The sequence below is a fragment of the Cygnus olor genome, chromosome 3 (assembly GCF_009769625.2).
Source record: "Cygnus olor isolate bCygOlo1 chromosome 3, bCygOlo1.pri.v2, whole genome shotgun sequence".
NCBI classification, from domain to species: domain Eukaryota; kingdom Metazoa; phylum Chordata; class Aves; order Anseriformes; family Anatidae; genus Cygnus; species Cygnus olor.
Genome location: NC_049171.1, coordinates 83,619,791 through 83,643,819, shown reverse-complemented (window position 1 = coordinate 83,643,819; position 24,029 = coordinate 83,619,791). Strand labels below are relative to the sequence as shown.

General features: G+C 36.5%; 1 protein-coding gene across 7 annotated transcripts in view; it reads right to left on the bottom strand.

Annotated features, from left to right (window-relative positions):
• Positions 1–24,029, bottom strand: part of SDCCAG8 (SHH signaling and ciliogenesis regulator SDCCAG8) — a 114,014-nt gene that overhangs the window by 38,452 nt on the left and 51,533 nt on the right. For 5 of the 7 annotated variants that reach the window (XM_040553556.1, XM_040553557.1, XM_040553558.1 and 2 more), the window contains 3 exons: positions 16,554–16,681; positions 14,331–14,439; positions 8,199–8,330 (listed from right to left, as the gene is read on the bottom strand). In XM_040553556.1, coding sequence (XP_040409490.1) covers positions 8,199–8,330; positions 14,331–14,439; positions 16,554–16,681 — 369 coding nt within the window. Of the gene's footprint in view, positions 1–8,198; positions 8,331–14,330; positions 14,440–16,553; positions 16,682–24,029 lie in introns of those variants that run through there. The other 2 variants (XM_040553560.1, XM_040553561.1) reach the window with 2 other exon arrangements.

The following is a 24,029-nucleotide window of genomic DNA, read 5'->3' as shown; positions in this document are numbered from 1 at the left end:
CACTGATCTACTGCATAGTGTTAGTCTCACAGTGACTACTTGTAAATATATTTCTGAATGTTCTGACATATCACATGGATATCACAGAAATACAGTACAGAAGAATGAACTTTAAAAATGCAGATGCAACACAATATAGAAGAAAACAAGGTGACTGTAACCGTCAGGGATTTCAGCAATTTCCTTTTTAGATGGTCTAAACAATCAAGACTTGCTAAAGGAACACGGGGAGGGTTGTCCTCCAGAATTTCATTGGGAGGGGTACTATCCTGGGTAGAAACCTTTATTCTGTTGCTCTGGATACCTTTTAGCAGATGCTTTCAATGAACTGTGATGTGTTTTGGTGCTGTTTCTTGCCATTAAACAACAATGCTTCTATGAACCCGCTGGCAAAGGTGCGCTTAGATCCATCCTGCTCACTTCTTATTTCACATCTCTGGGGAACTGGTGAGGGAGGTGGGGAAGACTGGTCTACTGTTGTGGACCTGAAGGGCTACTACCAGGCACTGAAGGCAAAGTATTTCAAGAGGAAGATATGGTGGTGGTTAAGGTGTAATTGGTGGATTACCACAAGAAGGATTGTATATGATCACCAGAAGCAACTCCCAACTAAAATAAAAAAAAAAAAAAAGCAAGTTTGTAGAAAATAAGCAATTGTAGGAGGAAAAAAAAAAAGGTTTTCACTGGAAGGCCATGGGTAGGCTTGCAATGTGTGCCTTTTCTAACATCAGTGTGATGCACTGCATGGGGCAAAGCATTTCTAGATCTTGACGCATCAAGGGGAGTCTGGGCTGGGCTATTAAAATTATCACCTTTATCCACCTCCATTTCAGAGGAGAGAATCAAGAATTCTTTGTTAATGCTAAATTAACATTTAAATTTGAAACTCAACAACTGTGCTGACAACAGAAAGTAACGAGAACAGCCTGGAACCTTATGTTGTGCTGTTTTATGTCACACATTTCAGGGCTTTTTACATTCCCGGTAGACAAGAGCACAAGCTTACTATTAGTGAGCTGAAGGCTTCGACTCCCAGAAGTTGATGGCATGAATAAGAACTATCCTCATGTCTGTTCTGGAGAAGGCTGAGCACATCAAAGCAGTCGAGCTGAAGATATTCTCAGGAGTGGACAATTACCAGACCCTTCATAGAAGGGGTGTTAGCCAGAGTGTTGATAGCTGTTCAGAGAAGCAAGCAAACCTGGCTATTTTTCCACCTAGCTTTTCTTTGAGGCATGGACTATCCCCCCGTTTATAATATCCCAGATATTATTCTCCAGTTTCTAAAACACTGAAGTTGTGGTGACCAGCTGTCCTGATAAGCAAAGCGAACACAGACACTCTTCCCCTCTCCACTGACTACATTGCTAAGCAATCAAAATACATGCAGCATTAACTAATCCTTAAAAGAAGGTAATTCAGTAATTATTGGCCTGTTAATGTGACTTCAAATGCATGAAAAGTGTACTACACATTTGGAAGGAAAAAGAATAAATAGGGACATAAAGGTAAATGGAAAACACGAGAATCTGAAACACAAATTAAAGCACGCAGATACTGTCACATCAACCCTAATTTCTCTGACAGCTGATTTTTATTTTTATTTTTTAAATAAAGGATATGGAATAAATCTTACCTACATTAACTTAAGCAAACCATTGTATATCATGCCACATCAGCAATTGCTAACTAAGCAACTGGTCATTGTTGGTAAGTAACTGACTAAAACGAAGAGCACAACCAACAGGAACAACTGAAGCTAAGGAAGAAATCTAAGAATTTCTTCTCATTGAGTTTAAGCAGATTTTTTAATATTTTGAATTACAACTCAGCACAAAAAGTGGGAGTGGGCTGATAAATTTAAGAGATGTCATAAGTTTAGAGAAGTTCTGGGACACTGCACAGAAAGAAAAAGATGACTCAGAAGAATGGAACAGCAGAAATGAGAAGAAATTTGATAGTACAAAGTCTTACGCTAGAGACATAATGGATTCTTAGTTCACAGCAAAAGTCTCTGCTAACAATTTGGATTTACTTGTGAGGAAGAGGTCCTGGATGCACTTCTTGGATAGAAATGGATTACCAGCTGCCAGTATTACGTAGCTGTAAGAAAGGCAGATGTGATCATAGGATCCGTCAGTCAAGGAATTTACAGTAAACATATTAATTCCACCATCCAAGACATTCAAATGCCTTCTACCAATACCCTGCAGACAGTTCTGATTGCCCATATTCAAAAAAGATCAACAACAAGAAAATGGAGGGAGAAGAAAAGCTTATTGTAAAAAGAATAAAAGAGAAAGGTTTCATTTATTATTCAAAGTAGGACTGAATGGGTACAACCATTGTCTAGAAATACAGTGCAGATAAAATAAAAACAGAACAAAAGAACTACTTACACCAGTTTTGGCTCAAGGAAAGATAGGTACAAGGTGGCCACAAATAAATGCAGATGGAAAATAAGAAAGGCCCCGATCAGTACACCAGTGGTGCTGGAAACCCTTGACCAACTTGAGTAATGAAGCCTAATGACTCTTACAATGGAGCCCAATACAGTCCCAAAGGAATTATTATATATATATCAAATATATAATCATATAATATATGTATAGATTCACTAACAGCTGCAGTAGAGGAACACAGAACTCAGTGACCTAGAATACATCTTACAGAACATTATTATGTTCCCTAAACTTCTATCTGAAAATTGTGTGTGATATTTCCCTCTACTTGCCATTTACTTCTCAAGAACGGTAACTACTGACTTGTGTCCTATTTTGCAGCATTTTCTGAAGACTCTGTATTTTATTCTTGGCACACATTTTCAGGTTTTCTAACAACTAAGGTAATTTTTGCTTTATGTATATACTGGTCAAGTAGTTGAGGAATAAACCTTTAAAGAGAGTATTCAGGAGCTTATATAATCTTACACAATCTGTTAACTATTTAGAATGGAAATACTGATACATATAATATACATGTAAAACTATATAAATATATGCGTATACATACACGCTGTATATACACACACCTATAAAAAGAAGGGAAAAAATTAAGTAGACAGTGACCTGGAGAGAAAGAGGGAGGGGGAGTTTTGAACATCTAGTTCCTATTCCAGACCACGTGTACTGTGTTAAAACATCCAGACACATTAATCAAAAGCCAAATACATTTTCAGATTCTGACAGGATTTGCTACACATATCTATGTATGTGTGTGCGTGTATACACAACATTTGTAGATCACTTCTTAATAGTACTTCTCTGGAGTATACAGTTCTCAACCTAAAATGTGAGTCTATTAAATAGCAATAAAAAAATTAAGTAAGAATGATAACCCCAAATTCTGGACAGAGCTGAGAGTTTTATCTGGCTGCACTGCAATGCAGAATGCACTGACCACAAAGCTTTTTACCACCTCACTGAATGAAAGGCTACACAAACAACTCTCTCTCCAATTGTTGGAGCAATCCTGTTACAGCGAAACCACACCAAAGATACGTGGGGAAGAATAAGGATGCTCAGGAAAAAGCAAAGCATACTGCTATTTAAATACTGAGGCAATTCTAATAATCAAAGATGTTATGGACAATACATATACTTACCACTATTTTCAACATAAAAAATAATGCCTTTTAAACTAAAAAGCCACAACTTAATGCATCTTTTATTCTATAACTGCATTTCAGAACAGATGCTTAGTCTAGTGAGTAGAAAGTAACAATTGCTTCATTATTACTTAATACTAACCTATCAGTATGACGAAAATAAGGAAGACAATATATTCAACAAAGAACAAACTGGATTTGAAAGAAAAATAAAAGTCTTTTAAGCAACGGTCAGAACTGAGTTTTTCCACTCATCATCATTTCTTGGAAAAACAAAAAGGCATACATGATCTTTAAAAAAAAATGTAAAACATGCAGTGCAATTTATTAGCTTCAGTTATCAAAAAATAATTTCAATCAATTGTTCTACTGAAGAATTACTAAATAAACCCAAAATCTCTCTTCACATTGTAATAATGACAGCAAACCAGCTCTTATGATTTCATGTATCAGCTACTTGAAATAGCTAGTATAATCTCAATATACATGTCTCAGTTCTCATAAATCTGTGTTCTCTCATGCATATGCAATCTCTCAAACACTATTAACAACAACAATAAAATTAATTGGTGGAAGAACATTAAAATCCTTGTCGAACTGAATATCATTTATTCTTCCTAACTCCTACAGAGGTCCACTTAAGGATCCATTTTAGCCACTCTTCCACATAAGCTTATCCGTAAGAATCATACATTTCCCCATAGGTGGAAAACAAATATAATTTGTGACATCTTGCACTGTACAGACATTTCGGCACAGTTGCTGCACTCCTCTACCATGTCTGAAGGGGAAGGCACCCCAGGTAGTTGGCTGCAGACACATCTCAGCAACATGGCACGTAGTTACAATTTGACACATATAGTCTTTATAAATCCAATGTCTATGAAGTCAAACAAATCTCCTTCTTATTTATAGTAACAGGCAAGAGCAGATCTCTGCCGTCTTGTTACACAGATGGTTGTAACATTTTTATAGTTAACTTACAACCACTGATGCCTGAGGAATAGACACACATCTGCCCCAAACTGCCAGTCCTGTAGGCTCTCCTTTTTAACTTTAGCTACCAAAAATACAGTTATAACACACGCACTACCATTGCCTCCCCAAATTACCACAGCAAAAAGCCCCAGTTTTACCCCATTGCGTAAAATGCATTGCTAATATTACATAGATCGAACAGTGAGCACCCACAGCAAAATATACCAACTCCAATCACCAAAATTGGAGTTTCAGAAAAACTTATAGCCCTAAATACCATTTACTAAACTTAGTTAAAATTAGTTCTGAAAACACTACTTGGAAGCCTACAGTTTTATGTTTTATTAACAATATTTTGAAAGAGCCTTATACTTCACATAAGTATACAAACTATTGCTCATTTCTACTATGAACACACATCTACAGAATGGGAATTTGAAGAATTTAATCATAAAATTGGCTTTCAAGTTGAAAATTGACATCAATGTGCTCTTCGCTACACCACAGGCATTTTATTTTTCCAAGATTCAGCCTTGTAAAGGCACCCACACTGACCAGCTCATTTCCACTGGCAGAGCCCTATGCCATGCTACCTAATACTTTTGAGATAATGTGCTTAGCTAAACAGATCACTGTCTAAAATGAAAAGCACATAGCTACAAAAATATCAAAACAAGAATAAACTAATGTAAAAAAACATACGCAGATCTAAAGCAAAGATCCTCAGGGTTGCTAGATTAACGACATTAATTGAACACCTGTTCTGAAGCTCCACTGCAGTCTTAACCTGTCACCATAGTCCTGCAAATTGCACCTTTTGATATAAGTTTGCTCCAGTAGCACGCATCCTCTGTGTCATTTAGATGGACATATACTTCTTTTAACACTGCATTTCACTCAGCAAAAACACTGAAAGGGATGGATAAATGCATTACATTGAAAAGACTAATTTAAAATCACCTTTAAAGACTGCAATTTAAAGCAATCCTTTCCTTTAAAACCTCCTTATATCATTCCAGACAATATGCATATGTAGCATATAGCCAGACTGAAAGATGAGAATGGCAAAAGAGTTATCTTGTTCATTTTCAGCAGTGTAAATATCAAAACTGTCCAAACATTGTTGCTTCAAAATGAATTCCTAGTGATCAATTAGATCTCATTCCTTCCACAAAATAGTTACAGCAGGGCCTTCGTGCTCTCATAGCAGAACAGAAGTAGTGACAAAGATTTCTTAGGTACAAATGGCACAATTTTTATTATTCAAATGCAAATGTTAAGTCCAAAATTAAGTCAAATTGATTTTGCTACCAGAAACTTTCTAAAGAGAGGCAGAATAAAAGCAGATAGGAAATCGGGTAGGAACCCACTGCACATGATTGTGTTGCAAGATCACCAGGGTTATTTGTAGCTGCATAAAAATGGGCAGCAAATAATTGTGACAAGAAATAATCACCCTTAAAATTGTGATTATTAGTATCTGAGTGATGGATTGAAATCTGAGGCAAAGCACATCAGTATTTGTTCTTCTCTCTATTGCTATATAGCATAGTCAGATCTCTAGTTTCAAAAATCAGAAGAGAAAAATCACTGCTTTTTATGTGGTGGAAGTCATAGAATTGTAGAATCATTAAGGTTGGAAAAGACCTTTCTCTTCACTTAAAACTGAGTAGTTCATAGCCGATTTATAGGGAACTGATACTGAAAACCTATTACAGTTTTCACATGGAAACTAAAATCAGATTACACTGAAGTTTTAAAGCTGTTTATTATATAAGCCTTGTCATTAATTACCTGGATTTTAAATAAATACAGTGCAAGATCATAATTAAAAATATGTTAAAAGAATCCCCTCTTAAGATGTTGTTAAAGTATACTGTCAGTGATTCAAATGCCTGATAATCTCTGCCATATTTAAATATTCTAAAATATTAAATATGACAAACACCATCACTGTCCTATTTTCTCTCCTTGCCATCATCAAAACAGCAGCAGAAGGTAGGGCACTGCCTGCAGCATGACCACTCTGTTTTCAAACCACTTTTCTGTTCTGGATTAATGCTTTTAATCTTTTCTAGTGTATAGTCACTGCTGCTGCAGCAGAGAACAAGCAACATTTTCCAGTAGGTCTATTTGGCTCTTACATAGAGGAAAGACTCTCCAAAAGACTCACAAAGAGTTCTCATATCCACCCAGATACTAGTAGTGCTACAGGGGAACAGCTAGGGAAAAAAAGAAAAAGATTTATATTCCCCCCCTAAAAGTAACAGAGTCCTCAGTGCATGTGTCCCCCAAATGCTACGAATCTACCGCATACAAAAGAAAAAAAAAAAAAAAGGTGGGTGGGGAGAAAGAGGTGAGATCAATGGAAAAATTATGTGGTCACATAGACTAGGGACACAATTGTAGTATCTTGAGTTTCTTTGTTCTCTCAGCTATAAAAAATGATGGTAATTCTGGGTTACAGCGGAACAGGATGAGGTTCAGACAAATCTGAAAAGGAAGAGGAAAGAATGGGGTTTGGAAGACTGAAAAGAAAGCAGAGAGTGCAAAAAAAAAGGTGCTAATATGGACGGACAGATAATGAAGAGATGGAGATAAAAAGTCAATATTTGGAAAAAAGTGAGCATACCAGACTGGATGCTTCAGTATATGCAAGCTCTGTTCTTGTCAGGTGGTCAGTGGTCAAGAAGAGCAAACAAACTGTTGTATAGTCAGGACTGTCTAGTCTAAATGAGCTTTAACTGCACTCTGCCTTTCACTGCTGACAACAGGTCACCTGGTTGACTGGGATTGCAGTTGCCATTTCCTTACTTTATCTTCTCCTACCTCCCCAACCACGCCTCAGCAACCTTTGGTGCCTGAATACAGAGTGGAAAAAAGAGCGAGAGGGCACAGATGAGCTTTCTGGTACCAAGAAGAGGAGTCTCCCCAGTGATCTTTAAGGCTATCTGACACAAATCACAGCACAAGACACTACCAGTCTGGACACTCTGGCCAGAACAGTCATTGGGTATCAGTGGAAATACCCCCCACGAGTTTTGCAGCAGCTGCTCCCAGCTCTTGGAGTCACCACCCCTCTGAAAAGGCGAGGGGCACCTGGAAGCTGTTAATAGCTCTCTGGATACTAAGACCTTCAAAAAGATTTTTCTGTTTATAAAAGTTAAATATTATTGATAAAGGTAAAATGGCAATACTGAAGAACATATTACATGGCCTTACAGAATCCACATCTGTAGTCTACATTCACATTACTGAATAACCTTCCCTCTTCTCCCCCCCAACTCCCCCTTTTTTTTTTATACGGTAAGACAATTCATCCAAGTTAGAGCACAGAACAGCCGAAGCAGCCCACACACATATGGACTAGGCTTAAATTCTTTGGAAGACTATGTTGTTCGAGCTTTCCTTTTATTTATCCAAAATGGCACAAGCGAAAGATGTTCTGAAAAAAAAAAAACAACTTCACAGAATGCTTGAGGAGGGGTAACCGGTGGTCATTTTCATAAAGTAAGACCATTACTTTCAAACAATCTAGTGCCATTTTTATGTTCAAAACACAACAGGTACAGTAGAGCATACCACATACTGACAGATTAACAGGACCTCCTACCTCGACTTCATCCTCTCATGCATTCTCCCATGCTGGATACATTGTTGGTCCAATTCATCATTCCGTTTTTGCATCTTCTCCAATCTGCCATGAAGATACTCTTTTTCCTGACTAAGCTGGTTGACTTCAGATCTACAGAAGTAAAACACAGTGATGATGGATGTTGTCAGATTTCATCCTGCAGCGTGCCATCAATATGTGGCTTCAGCATTTATAAAATTTCATACATGTATATATAATGCATAAACAGGCTATTACTAGAACTTACAGAAACAAGAAAGTATTTCAAATAATCTTAAGGTGGAAGAACATGATACTGCAGTGTATTTGGGAAATATGTCAGTAGCAATTACTCAGAGGTTGGCTATGCTTATTCCAGCCGAATTTAAACAGGCATGTCATTTGACATTAGGCACCAATATTAAACATCATCGATAAATGTAAATTTATACTTGTTAAGCAAAAATTTGTCCAGCATTTTGACAATACATTTCAAGTTCTTTATTGGTAAAAGCTAACATCTAATTTTAAATATCGCTACTAAAAACTTGTTCAACCCTTATTGCACTGTACAGGTTGAACTCTCAATAGTACTACTGTTTTAGAAAATTTATTAACATAACATGCCCAAATACCACCACACAGATAAAAAACATCAAGAGGAAAATGAATAAATCTTAAAAAACAAGGTACAAATCATACAGACATACTCTAATCTACATAAGACTCAGCACAGCCTTTAAGAAAATCAGTCACTTCTAGCAATTCTTATTCTTCACGGGTGAGCAGAGACACCAGATCCATGAATGACCTGGGACTGTTACTTGCTACATCTCTAACCATCAGCCCATGGAGAAACAGGCATGAGCTGTTTCTTAATATCAGGAAAAGATCTCAGATAAAATTGTGATAAAATATACATTATGCACTTGTACAGTCTAACTCTTTGGAAAAGGTTAATGAGAACATGTCAGAATCTGCTATACCATCAGAACATAAGAATCAAAAGCAAGCAAATTTGTTTTATGGCATCTGCCACTCCAGATCCTGAGGTTAAAAAGCTTCGGAGATATCTTTAAATCATCAACTTAAATATGCTGCAGTTACAGAACGAAGAGACTTTACCTTCCTGGCTGTTACAGAATGCAACAACAACTGACATTCTGAAAAACACAACAAAGTGCAGGGAGAATGGAATACTCCTCCTTCAAAAACATGTTGTTACACTGACAAGTCAAATCTGGAAATGACAACATCATCTTTTCATATTTAAATGGAGAACAATACATGATATCATCTGTGAATCTGAAAGAACTTAGCAAGGGCAACTTTGGAAGAAGACCGTATACAATTGGATTTACGTGCAGAGTTACAGCTCTATTACGGATCACTGAAAAATACATCAGAATCACACAGATATTCACATTAAACTTAAACGCACAAGAGTTTCCTGGATGGCTGCCTGAACAGTGGTCAGGATTGTTATAGGGAGGTAACTGAAGTCTAATTCTTGCCTTTTAACAGAAATACTGATAGCTGTGAAATGTCAGCATCAAAAAGTATTGTCAGTTGGACCAATTCTTATCACACAGGATGAATGCAGTCTTTTCTTGATACTGATATTATGAGAGACAATCAGTGGATAAAAGCAAAGGCCTGTTGCAAAGCAGTTCACCAGTGACCTGATGTAACAGAGCCCAAGCAAGTGCTAACAGGGATTAAACTCATCTGCCATCTTGCGTTCCTTTTTTTGCCAGGAAAATGCAACAACAATATTTGCCTGGTGGGAATACTGTAGATTATCATGTTGATAGGGTTTCTCAACCATGGGATCCTGCTTCTTTTTCTGCATTTGTGTGTGTCTCTCTGATTCACAGAAACAGCAGAAGCGACTTCAAAGAGGTAAAAATCCAAAAGTTTTAAAGGGACTTGCTTGCTTCCAGCACATTTGTAGGTGCAGGAAGTCTTTCTGGGAAGACCAGGGGATTCAAATCAACCAAAACCAAAACGCTACTGAAAACTACCATTAAAGGAACAAAAGAAAGCACTGAATTCATTGAGAACATGAGTAGCATGATCTCTTATCTCTAATACATAGCTCTAAATGTCTGATGCTTTGAACCATGTTACTTGTGTTCTCTTCTACAACTCTTTTGTAATATAATTACAAGAGTTGAAGAATTTTGTTGAGTTGAGGAACTCGATAAAAAGCACACCATTCCAGTTAAAAAATTTAGAGAATGGCCCTTCTAACTCAAATATTTAAGAATCTGAACATTCAGATTCAGGTATTTCACGACACTGAAATTTTGGAGGACAGCCCAAGGGCAGAATGCCTGCTGAAGTCAATGTTACAAAGTTTACATGTTGGCATTAAAAAGAGAACACTGGACCCAATACGCAACTGCATACTGAGAGTCTGCATCACCATCTGATGAAGATTCCTCCTGTAGCTTTAAATACACTACTCATCCATCTCAGTTTCCAAAGTTAATTTTATGTGATTTTTAAGAAATTTTAAAATGTTGGATAATAAAAACAAACTTGTAAAAAGCCCAAACAACTGCATTGTGACAGTGATAGCAAATTTACACCATGAGTAGTAATTCTACCCAGCCAGGGGCAGTACAAGGTCTGTGTAAATGCTTCTCTGCTCATAAGCCATCATATTAGGAATGGGCTATCTTCAAAATCATTGATGATGTCGGGAGAACAACCACAGAAAAAAACCTCTCTATTTCTGGATCCAGCCATCTACCACAAAAGCCTCAACTACTATGTAAAAAAAAGCAAATTAAGTTTTTAACCCCACCATTCTTGCTGGGAAAATCTTGGAAAAATAAAATAAAAATCCAAGCTCAACCGAAACATTCAGATTAGAGGCAAAGAATCAGCAAATATTAAATAGCCACAATTTAAAGTCTGTCTTAGGATATTTTTAGGATGAACTGATTCTTGAATGTGAAAGTGGCAACACTGCCTTTACTCCTCTGAACCATCTTTTGCATTGCAGCACTTAGACTCACAGCACAGTGCTTTTTAAAGTATTGTCTTTTCCTGCTCTTAAAACTTATTATTTACTTTTATAGTAATTACATATATGCTCTAAAATATTTTCTGCTTTCACAATGAGTATCATTGCATATAATTTTAATGACTCATCCTGCAGACAGACTCTGCTGCACATCCTCGTACAGCTACCCTCAGCAAACACGCTACTCCTGGTACTGAGCGCAATAACTGCAGTCAACCAAACATGCAGAAAAATAGTTCAGCCGGGTGTGTGTTCTTTACTTCAATTAAACTCACACAGTTGGATGCCTACTGTTGCCAAAACAGTAATATAATTTATACATTATAGTCCAAACAGTAAAACTACACTAAAAGTCATTTAACAATATTTATAACACCATAAAATACAGTGTTAAAATATATGAACTGCAATATGTACCAAAATTATAAAATTTGTTTCTCATCATCAGTGATTAAAACCAGGATCATTGCTCTAGCTTCAATACTCACAACCCTGGTGACAGATTAGAATTCAAATCTTAATGATCAATTTACAATTAACAAGATAGAAGTGAAACAAATTAAACCAACCATTATATATAATGAGACCCAATGGACTCCCATTGTTCCCCTTAATTACAAAACGCAAATCACAAATACACAGTGGGCAGTGTTAAGCATTAATCCACAACCTAGAAACTCAGATAGTGACAATCAGAGAAAAAAAAAAAAGAACAAAATAACGAAGAAGAAATCAACAAAAAATTTTAAACATGCCTATGCATACAAAAACCTTCCCAGACACTATCTTCTTTCTGCACAGCTTGAGGGGTTTATAATTCATCTGACATTGTCTTTCTGAAGTTTTTCTAATCCTATATAGGGGCTAGCTCACAAAAAACGGTTCCAGCTTACATATAAACAAGAAAATTTCAGTTTAGATTTACCAGAAAGCCTGTATTTAATATAAAAACATACACACAATACAGAGGTGTCCAACATAAGTACTTCTCGCAAATTTGAAATCTCTCATTACAGATGGACCCTTTATTTCCCATCAAGAAACAACAAATAAATAAATAAATAAACTTACTCATGCATCTCTTTTTAAAAAGGCTTGATTTGCTTTTAATAATGTACATAAGAACTAAGTTATAAAATCTTTCTAAAATGATTGTTTTTTTTCAGAGGACAAAGGTATAACCTTCTATCTCAGAACTGCATTTTACACTATCGCTGGTGACAATGAGTGTGAGGACTGCCTTTTGGAGAGGTGCTACAAAAAGATAAAGAATGATGATGCATTTAAAACCTAGCTGAAGTCATTTTCTGCAACTGATCTTCTGATCACATCATTTTTGAAGCCATCTATTAAGTTACCATTTTACACCATTTCTGGTTCCACCTTTCTGTTCTCATTTTCATATGCTTTCCTAGTTTTGTCCCTACTTATCTGTCCATTCTTGTTACTGCCTGCAGCAGCTCCCACTCCACCGCAGGCAATCTCAAGCTATTTTTGGGCAACTTCTCAAAACTGCTTTCATACATTCTTCCATATTCCTTGTGCAAAGTATACCACTTCGTGTGGATCCAAGAGGGCTTCTTTTCCCCCTTCCAGGTTCTTGACATAGTCAGCTAATGCTGCTAGGTGGAGAAACACTTGGCAATCTCTGGTATTTATTTTCAGAGAATAATGTGTTTTCACAGTATGTTTTCTGTCTTTCCTTCATCCTTTTACAGTTACTAGTCTGTGACTGTGAGCTCTAGCAACAAAGTCTGTGTGCATTTTTATTGCTGGAATAATAATATGATTTGAATCTATTTAGATTTTGTATTACTTTAGCAGAGGAGCTCTGCTTTTTCAGAAGGAAAATTTAGTTTGCTTCTCTCTTGAATACCCACCGCAACATTTGCAGGGGAAGGTCACTTACATTTCTTCAAGTTTCTAATTTCTTCCTCAAATACTCAGGGTGGGATTCATCTCCCATCTTTAGTCACTTAACAGTTAGTCAACACTTTTTATTCAGTGAAAAGCAGGACGGACAGTGGAGACAGTACCTGTGGGAAGCATTGTATATATATGCCTGCCCTGCCATCTACTTATATCATTCCCTTTTGACCATTCCCAGAAACAGGATACAGGGATAAATAAGCTCTCTCCTTGAGTGAGTGTTGACCCTGTTATATGACCTCAACAGGATGATTAAATCCACCCATCAGAAGAAGCCTATCTTGAAAACCAATTTTACCTTTGCTGAGCGTCTTCTTACTTCATGTAAGCTGTGTAAGATGAATACTACTTTTAATTACTAAATTCATTTTGCATGAAACTTACAGAAGTTGCATTTCAGCCCTGTTTAGTACTCTAAATATAAAGTTTCAACAAAAAGACTATTTTCACACTTAAAAAAAATCCTATTACTTACTAGTGAAGAATACAAGGGCTGGATCTACAGAACTTGTATTTTTTAAAAAATAGTTTTGTGCTATAGAACTTAATTTTCAAACAGATACCTTAATATTTTTGTATTTATTGAAACCAGTTATTGCTTCTAGTTTTTAATTCTACTCCAGAATTTTCAATGGCTTTGTATTTAGACCTGCTATTGATTTTAATGAGAGCACCACATAACAAGTGGCAGCAGAATCAGAGCTTCAATGACAAGCAATTTTGACAACAATTTTTTCAGAGATAATTATTCAGTGTGTAGTATTATGAATGGAGCTTTACATAAATAATTTAACCAACATACTACAGGTTGGAGAATTTTAAATATTTAGTATTTTTAATATAATTTCAGATAAACTACAATAGTAGCTCTGTTAACAATTTTCAAATTTTCATATTAAGAATAAGAACATCAGAAAGAATGCAGTACACAATTTTTACATTGGAATCATCTAGGAAATTTGAATTAATAGCCAGAAACATCATCTGAAAAGTAGAAAAGTAGAACTATCCTGGAAAAATGCATCTATGTTATTTAAATGTCATGTATTATATTGAGAAAATGTGTAATACCTGGGACAACACGAATAAGAACAAATATTACAGTACAAATATAAAATAAGGAAGCATATCCTAATAATAAAGGGGACAGGATAAGAAAATATACTAACCTGTATTTTTCTGATATTTGTTCCAACTTTCTTGCCAACAAAAAACATTCTTCCTTTAATTTTGCTATGAATGTATTCTGGGAGGTCAGCAATGAGTCCAGTTCATTTACTAGAAATTATAAAATTATAAAACTAGAAAAATATTTTAAAACTGTATAAATTTATAGAGAATTTAGGAACTATTTAATATATTCTTAATTTCTTTTGTCTAGATCCCACCGTTCTTGGTATGTTTTTTTAAGCTTCAACTGTCTGGACATGGAATTTTAACATTGTCATTCATCAGATAAAGGCTATATGTCAGAATAAGCTAAACCTAAAGTGTTAAAGTGAGGTGACCATTGAATAAGGTCTTGTGTGACAGGAATCACCGTGAAGACTATGCATCTAATCTGGTGGTTTTGCTTTTTAGCTGGAAGTTTACTGATATTTCTGGAAAGAATAAAATTAGCAATCCATGCCTTAGCAGCCTTTTGCTTACTCAACTGGTGCAGAGGACACACTAGCAATCCAAATGCTCACACTGTAGACTCATTTCATTTTGTCATTTTAGAAAGCAGTTATTTTATTTACTGTGTCCTGTGCTTGCTGTAATTTATTTTTTGTCTGTAACAATGAGATAGACTTATTGTCCAGTGAGAGTTGTAGTGAAACAATTTTATAAATTCATTTTCAGTTACTGTTAGCTTGTGCTGTACCAAAACTCACTACCTAAAAATTAAAGACTTTTATTCTTCCAAAAGGAAGATATTGCAAAATTATATTTCTTGATTCCTGCTTTTAAAATCATTCAGAGAAAGACAGACCACTGTTACCCAAATTTCCTGTATGCATGGAAGATCATAATACACAAGGGTTTCTTTATGTACATAACAAATGACTTCTATTTTCAACTCCTTCTAATCCTATTACAAATATATAAAAACATACTCAGACTTAATGTTGTTTCATTTTTGTGTACTGGGACAATTTATGCACAAGGAGGGTAAATTACACATCTCTTGTGCAAAATTACACTTGGTCATATGCAGATGTGCTGGCTAGAGCAGTGAAATATGATTGAGTGCTTCTTCTCTTCTCCTACTGTGTAGACAGTAGCCATAACGTAGCAGTTTACATTCCCTGAACACGAGATAAGGTCCTTGTGTACTGTGATAATGTTGCAAAAAAGCAAAAAAATCGATGGAAGATGTAAATGTGCCTGCTATCTCAGGCATTAGCTGGCACTGCTTAGTAGTAATATAAACTACATCATTTTTCTGAAGGCATTAGACGACTGGTGGATAAGAATGCTATTTCATTAAACATATGAATACACCATGTTCCATTACAGCTGAAGCTCCTCCTCCTTTTCATGCTCAGAGGTTAGAGATTTCCTCCCTAAAAATTATTTTTTGTTTATAAAATGCATTTTATTAATTTTATTGGCATAGTACTTCACAACAACAATAGGCTTTTTTTTTGTTTGTAAAACCCATTTTACTCCCAGATTAAAGGCTAGAAGTTATTGATCAGCTAAGTCAGTGCAATGGAGTCTCCTATTATGACAAGCTGAAGTATGCAAGGGATTAAATATCTTTCTTCTAGATTAGGGGTGTGGGGGGGGACACATACTAATGCTGAAAATGTTTGAGGCTGCAAAGATTAAATAAAGGAACATATCAATTTGGAGCCAGTGAATTACATCCAGCTGCGACAGTGAATTAAGAACCGATTAATGGCTAAAGCTTTTCTCCAGTTTGGATGCCGAAGCAAACTCATTAAGCTTTTAGAGTAGCTATAATGTGTGTACTGTGGGAACTGTTCAATGCTATTCAGGAGACTTTAACTGTAAGCTCAGAGCATTTCCCGCGGAGCTTCTGATGCTATTTTCTTTATATAACATGTGTGCCTGAAAATCCAGCCAAAAACAAGCCCTTTGTTTTTCTACTTTGTTGTGGTCTCTCTCAGCTTTACGTTTCTTGAACACAGGTAAATAAACTCATAATCCAGATGGTGCAACAGATGTGAGAGCAGCACTCTGAAATCAACAGACAGTGGGCAATACTTTCCATTTTCTCTTTTAAACGCTAACTAATATGTAATTCGGAATCTCCGGTGTAGTTAGCATCTGCTCCCTTCGGCCAGCCAAAGGTTACAGGTGTTCCTGATGTCATTTCACAGTAAGGCGTGGGCCTGGCTTGTGAGTGAGTGCCCAGGCTCTAATCTTTCCCTACCACCTACCAGTTTTCTCATGCTGGGCCTCCATTTGCTGCATCTTCTGTGTCAGCTCCTGCTCTCTTTGCTGGGCCTGAAGGGCTTGGGCCTTTGCTTCATTGCTAATGCTGTGCTGAATGCTCTCTTTCTCCAGTCTATAAAAAAAAAAGAAAAATAAAAATCATGTATTGAAGATACTAAATAAAGGCAAAGCAGAATATTCGATTAATAAAAACAAAGAAGAAAATCTGGCCAAGCTTTCACACGAAGCATTCCTCTCCCATGGCAGGTTATACAAACTGACCTTTTTCTTACAATGTCAAACATTCTCTAGTGACTAGTAGAAAATTGATTGAAAAATAAAATAAAATCCATTTCCTGAGCAAAAATTAGCCGTTAAGACTAAAATATCATTTTATGTTTTAAAATTTTAAACACAACTTCTTTCTTGTAAGGAAGTTCCCCAGCGTGCACTTTGCACTCAACAGATTATTTGCATTTTCTTTTAAACTTTATCTATTTAATACTGCAATGAAACTTAGGGACCTGACCCCGAGATGGACTGGTTCCCACTGAACCAGCAGGAGACAAGTCAATGGGAGCGATTGCCACAGTGCTCATAATTCAGCTACTTTCAAAGCCTAATGAGTTTTTTTAAGCAACCAAGCAAGTTTTAACTATTAATTTATGCAAATAGGAGATGAATGCATCCATAACAATACAGAAGCCTGTTTGCACCACGCAGGCCCAGCCCATTGTGGCCCTGCTCACTGGGGGGTTGTACAGGAAGGTCTGAAGCCCAGTACTATTATTGAAATACGCAGGCAAGAGAGCAATTTACTTGACCAGATATGCAAGATGGGGCAATCTACTCCCGAGGCAAAACAAATGCTAGACTACCACACTCCATTGAAGCATTTTATTTAATGCAAGCCAAGCAAAAACAGCATGGAAAATAAGAAACAAAAAGATATATGCATATAAATTAGAAAAGATTCTCAGCTGCAAATTCGTATCTAGACTTTCCCAGAGGTCGTAAATATTTATCTGGTGCACATTTGGACCTAGATTCAGAATTTCAGTGAGTTCACACATACGAGAACTGATTTCTAGATTTCAAAGGACATAAATATGTACACACTTTTCTACTGAAACTACATTTAATAGCTTAGGATAGGTTTCAATAAAGTCGTATAAATGTGTGATAATTCCCACTTCAGGTAACTACAAAACAGAACACGGGCATAGATCATATAAGGATAAAGCCACATCTCATGTAGTTGCTGCACTTAACCTTTGGATTAGTGCCTAATAACCCATCCGAGATATTGCAATATCTCAGCATGACATACACTATGTTAAATCTTCTCTCTTAAATTTACCCCAAAGCAATACAAATGGTGGGTCACATTACACTAATTCCTGGTCCTGATGTTGCAAGCCCTACCTGAGGCAAAAACTCCCTTTGAAATCACAGGCAGTTTTTTCTGAGGTGGGACTGAGACTGATACGACAGAGAATATACTTAAATAACAAGAATATTATAGCTTTCAGGAAACAAAGCACATTTTAAGGAAATTTCAAACATCGTGCTACACCTTATCACATCATTCTCAGAATTGCTTCGTAACTATATTGGGGCTATCCTAAGGAGTGATGCTTACATCACTTCCTAAGTATAAGCTCCAAATCTGGAAAACATTATTATGAAAAATAGTTCCGTATTTGCTGGAAAAGTCTATCTAACTCCTTCCCCCGCTTCCAAACATCTTTTGCCTTCAGACATTTGTCACAAGCACTGGACTGCTCAAAAAAATGCACCAACACCTAACATGTCCCCCAGACACTTCCAGCTAAATAAAGTGGCATTTGCACAATATTTTGTTTAATAGTGTCTTTGTGTGAGATGGCTGTGGGCAGTTATCTGGCACGCAGCTGGCTGGCTAGCCTTCTGCTAGGGGTAGCCTTCAGCATGTATCAAGCTGCACGGCTCAAGCTACCAAGGTAAACCCGTACAGGTCCATTTCTCATTGCTGGGAATGCTCCTGTCTAACAAGAACATATGTTAATGGGAGAGAGCAAAATAAATGGAGAACCTGATGCCACCAGAAAACACCTTCTTGCTTAGAGGACCCATCCAAAAAAGCCACTCATCTACGGTACCTGCTGGGTAGAGTGAACCAACAAGAGCTCAGAAACAGTGGCAAGTTCCTTATGTCCAAAGTGTATAAGGGGTGGGTGAAAATAGGTGATTTTATGTAATGGATAAAAGCTTGACTATAAGACTAGGAGGACACAGTAAATCTTTAAGCAGAACGGTAGCTGACTAGTCTCAGCCTTAGCACCTGGAAAATTTGGGGATTGAGACATACCCAGTGCCATATGAAGAGCAGGACCCAAGGTGTCTAGAGCTGCTGAGGAACGAAATGTCTGCTGGAGCCAAAGCTGTCTAAACTGAGTGGTGAATCACCCACACATTGATTTGACACCTTCCTTGTCCCCTAAGTTCAATCTCTCTGCCCTCCTACAGAAAATTTCCCCGATATATTTTACACATACAGAGAAAAAAAAGCATGCATAAAACACACAGAAGAAGGCCCAAGAAATTTCAGAACTATTAGTAGGATTCCTGCTACAACCAGCAAACACTGCAAGAGTTTAAGAAGATTTGACAGTGGCTACTTATTTGCAATTACTCTGAATTGTGAAAGAAAATGAGCTTGATTTAAGAAAAAGCAGAGCTATCAACTGTAGACACACAGGAAACAGTTTTCGATGACACAGGTAAGATCAGAATCAGAAACAAGAGCTCAAGATTTACCAGACCTTTATAAAACTCCAGCTATGGCTATCAATGAAAAGGATCTGGAGCGGTTCTGCTCTACTAGCCTGTTCTCCAACAGAATGCAAACACCCAGGCAAAATTGGAGGCAGTAGCAAAAATTCAAGTTCTTTAACACAATACCCATTCTGAAATACCGAGTAAATGCCTATCTGATAATTCTGGATTTGGCCATAAAGTTGTTCAATTTTACTAAAGCAGAAGCAATGAACTCAAGGTGACTTTCATTTTTGTGCCATGAAGTCAGAAGCAACCAAAGACTCACTCACATGGAGGCAAGCTTAAGCTCTCCTTGAGCTCTGCTCTGAAGTACAAATTTTCCATGATTTTAATTCAGAACACCCATTGCTCTGAGCCTGACTTACTGTTGTCAAGAGCAGCCTACTGGGTTAACTTGTTCACATATCTCAATGAACGGCATAGTGGTTTGCAGTGCCTGAAAGTTCTGCTTTCCAAATAATTGTGGACAAAACTAAGGCCAAAATAAAGTGTAGTTTATAGCACACGAAGGAGACAAACACTCCTTACTGAAAACAAAGTGAAAATTCACCTTGACCTCAAAGCTAACATGAAAAGTACACTGGCTGAATTTGAGGCACCAAATTTAATAAAAACAAACAAAAACCTTCCCCACCACTAGTAAATGAAAACTGGATCACAGGTCCATTTTCAATAGAAAACTAATTCTCTCTGAGAAGTGGCTTCTCAGTAAAGGAAAAAAAAGGAAGAATTTATAAACTAGTGATGTTAAAGTCACATTTGACAAAAATAATTGAATTTTGGCTGCAAAAGAACAAAATTTAGATTGATATAACTTTGAATTTCACAATGCAGTTCAGCAGTAGGTAATTCTGCAAGACTTTTTGCTCTGGCAAGAGTTCAAATGCAAAACAAAAAGCCACAAGATAAATCTCAGTGTAGAATTAGGCCTCTGACTGGAAGTTGCCAGCAAGCCTTCTCACAAATAGCTATGCTGTGAAGCAACTATGCTTCCTATATCGACTATTTGATTTTTCCATGAGATCAACATGTGACATTTTGTAAAAAGCTAATGGATCCATTAGTAAGGACCATGAACTTAATTGAACAAATTAAAAAACTCGAGCAATTATGTCAGTTCAGCAGCCCACCAGAGTTTATCATAACCTTATTTCTGCCATCTTCGTTTCTTGTTAATTATAGATAAAAATGTAATTATAAAATATTGTGGGGTTTTATGTATACTTACTTTAAACTCTTCTAGCGTAAGTGAGCTTCTCCCAGCATTTTTGAAAATAAATGCATAGCATGAGCTGCTATATACCAAATGAAAAAACAGTTTTGAGAAGGTAACTACTCACTTAATTCCCATTATCTTTCTAAAAATCTGGCCTGCTGGCACTCAAATCATTTCAAACACTTTTGAAAACAGGACTTGAAAGCCTATGTGTGTTAAGAACTTCAAGGATTTCAACCAATAGCTTTGGGTACAAAGGCCCAGCAATTCTGTATGCAGTCTACTTTGCAAGCCTTCCACACTACAGGTCTAACGCACTGTTCATTACAAGCAGCATCTGAACTTTCTTACAGGTTGTTCATGTTATTATTTCAGCCACAGGTGTCAAGGGAAGAATGGAAAATCAGAGCATAACCTTAGCAACATAGCAACACTTACAGTAAAAAAAAAAGGGGGGGGGAATAAAGAACAAGATGTTGCAATAATCCTTTTCTGTAAGGCAAAACATTAGAAAAACGCTTGCAGTCTCCTACTGTACTATCAGAAAGCATTCAAATACCATGCTGATAAAGGTCATAAAAGAATGTATATAGAATAAGATCGTAGTTTGGATCAGAACACTTCACAAATTTCTTCCCTCTGTCCTCCATATGTATCTTCATAACTATGTCATACGCCGGAGGATAAGGGATTGTGTTTATTTCTAGTGAGTAGACAAGCCTTAAAGGCTGGTTTTCAAACATGAAGAAGAAATCGTAAGGTACCTAAAAGTCATTCTTCCCTGGAATGGTCTTAAATAATTTTCTCTATTTACATAAAATTTCTAAAACTGCTTTCAGACCCACCATTTAATTTAACATCACACTGGTATAACATTCAGTTATTTATAATGGAGAACATGTTTACACAGTTATGCTATCTGAAGTTTTAGTATTTCAAATACTTAGATAAGGAAATAAAACACAGTGAGATCCCAAATTCTGCAGATAAAGAAGTAAATGTTGGTTTCAAGTGTAGCCATGATTCAAAATTACTTATTTCCATATCTTATAACTTAACAGAGCTCTACAAGCATGTACCTTGTCTGTACGTTAGGATAAAGTCAATAATAAGACTTAGGGTCAGAAGATTTCTCTCTCTTAAGTCAGGCTTCTAGGAACCTTTTGTTTGGTGTTGGTTGGTTCTTCCTTTATAAAACTTATACATTTTCATCTAATTGATCCTCGTTAATATGTAGGATTGCTGTGGCTGAGGATATAGCTGGACAGTGCTTCATGGTTTCCTCTTACTGCTGTAAATTTTTTTTTTAGTACCTGTTTTTTTGTAATAAAGGTTTTGATATTTTTCCACATCTGTGTAAACCCACTATAGCATGCTTGGGCTGTTTAGATTTTATGGCGCTCGGTGCTTTTACAGGACTGAAGGAGAAGAATGAAATGAATGATGTGATGTCCAAAAATGAATGAAAAAAAGATGTACTCATGCATACAAGTGCAAGAATAACATAGAAATATCTTGTAAAAATATCATGATCAGGCCACTTCTTTAAACCTCTCCAAGGAGCTGACAAACTGCCCTTCCTGTATCCCATTGTGGGAATTACACAATGAGTTGCTCTTTATGTCTGTTTCTGAGAGTTGACCAGATGCTGATTCTGGAGCTGGCTGCCAGGTCTTCTCAGAAACCTGGAAAACTCAGGTTTCTGGAAGCTGCTCCAGCCAGCACACTGTGTTTGGTGAACTTCAGTACAAGCTACAATTGTATGGTCAAATTCTGTAGAGACCTGATTATTACGCTAATTGGTAGAATTGGAGGATTGCATCATTTTTAAGAATTCACATGGTCCTATTTGAATTGAAGTTTATAAAAAAAACTTAATTTTTGTTTTTATAATCTAAGATTCCTAGTTACATTAGTTGATAGATATAGAGAGCTTCATAAGCAATGAAATGTTACAGTTTTCTTCTTATAACCATGTGAAGAAGCTACTGAAAGTAGTAAGAAAAGTTATGTAAAGGTCAAGGGTGGTATGAAATTAAACCTTCGAAGTGTCTCAACAATTAAATATGGATCTGGAAGAGTAGGAGATGTTACAGCTATAACTTTAAAGTAGAAAAACCTTTGAAGTAGGTTAATGGACCAAAAATAAACAAAATCTTTTACTTCCCTGCCTGAGATAAGTGATTGGAAAAGACAGCTCTCCTAGGGTACTACTACTTCGCAAAAACACCTCAAATACAAGAATCATTTTCGGGGGAGAAAACAAGACAAGATTAAGCTCTGCCCACATTTCAAACTTTTGTCAAGAAACTAAGTACAAATATTTGACAAAATCAGCTTACAACTATTTTCCCCATAATACAAATAATAAATAAGGTTACACAACTGTATCCCCATTCCCAGAATCCAAATGATGTCAACCTCCTTATAAGACATTCTGCTTTTTCTGAGAATTTCAATTTTGCTGAGATGGAAAGTTAGTGCATATGACTTTCTTGTTCCCACTGAAACTTTTTTCCCGCTTTCTCTATTTAAAATGTAGTTGCACAATTGGAAACAGCTTATAACTTTTATATATGTTTGCACTTTATGCAGTATATAGTATTAGGAGATCTATGGAAAAAATAAAACAAAGTCTAGACTTCTGCTTTGACCTTTAAACCCTGCCAGAGGCATCAGAAGATAATATTCTTTAATGGCTGTGCATGAAGACGATTCCTACTCTACTTTTGAGTACTTACCGTACTCGAAAGCTACTTCAAAATTACCACTAACTGTAGATACTGATGGGCACGTGAAAGTTATAAGGGCACACAAACTGAGAGACACAGAGTGTTATTCCTACGCAAGTTCATACAGAGTGAAGAAGCTTGAACATAACTAGCCAATATATGCATCACTGGTGGTATACCTGCTGCTATGGACTAGATCTATTAAAGTGAAAGGACTGGATTTCTTACTCCCTTTAAATTCAGCATAAAAGAAAGAATTTGCAAACAACTAGCTTATAACACTATTCTATTCCTTTGGCATCTTGCCTTCAAAAGATATATACTGAAAACTACTAGTTCCTCTATGTAGACGATAACTACTTTTCAGTCTAGACAGTTTTCTGTATGCCAAGCCACAGCTTAATTTTATCTTTAACTGCCCTCTATTTCATTGTTAGAGAAGGAAAAAACTGTCTCTAACAGTAGTAACATGTTAGGTCAAATATACTGACTTAAGACCAAAATGTTATTTTTCTGGTGCATCTATAAGCCCCGTCTGCCAGATATGTACATTGAATGTGAACACCCATCCTGCAGTGGTTATTAACATCAGATCATGAACTATTTGGTTGATAAAAAACATATAGAAACACACAATTAAATACAGAAGTTGCATGGGAAGATGCATCATGAGAAGTGGTTTCTGTGAAGTCAGTACACAGCCCTGAACACTT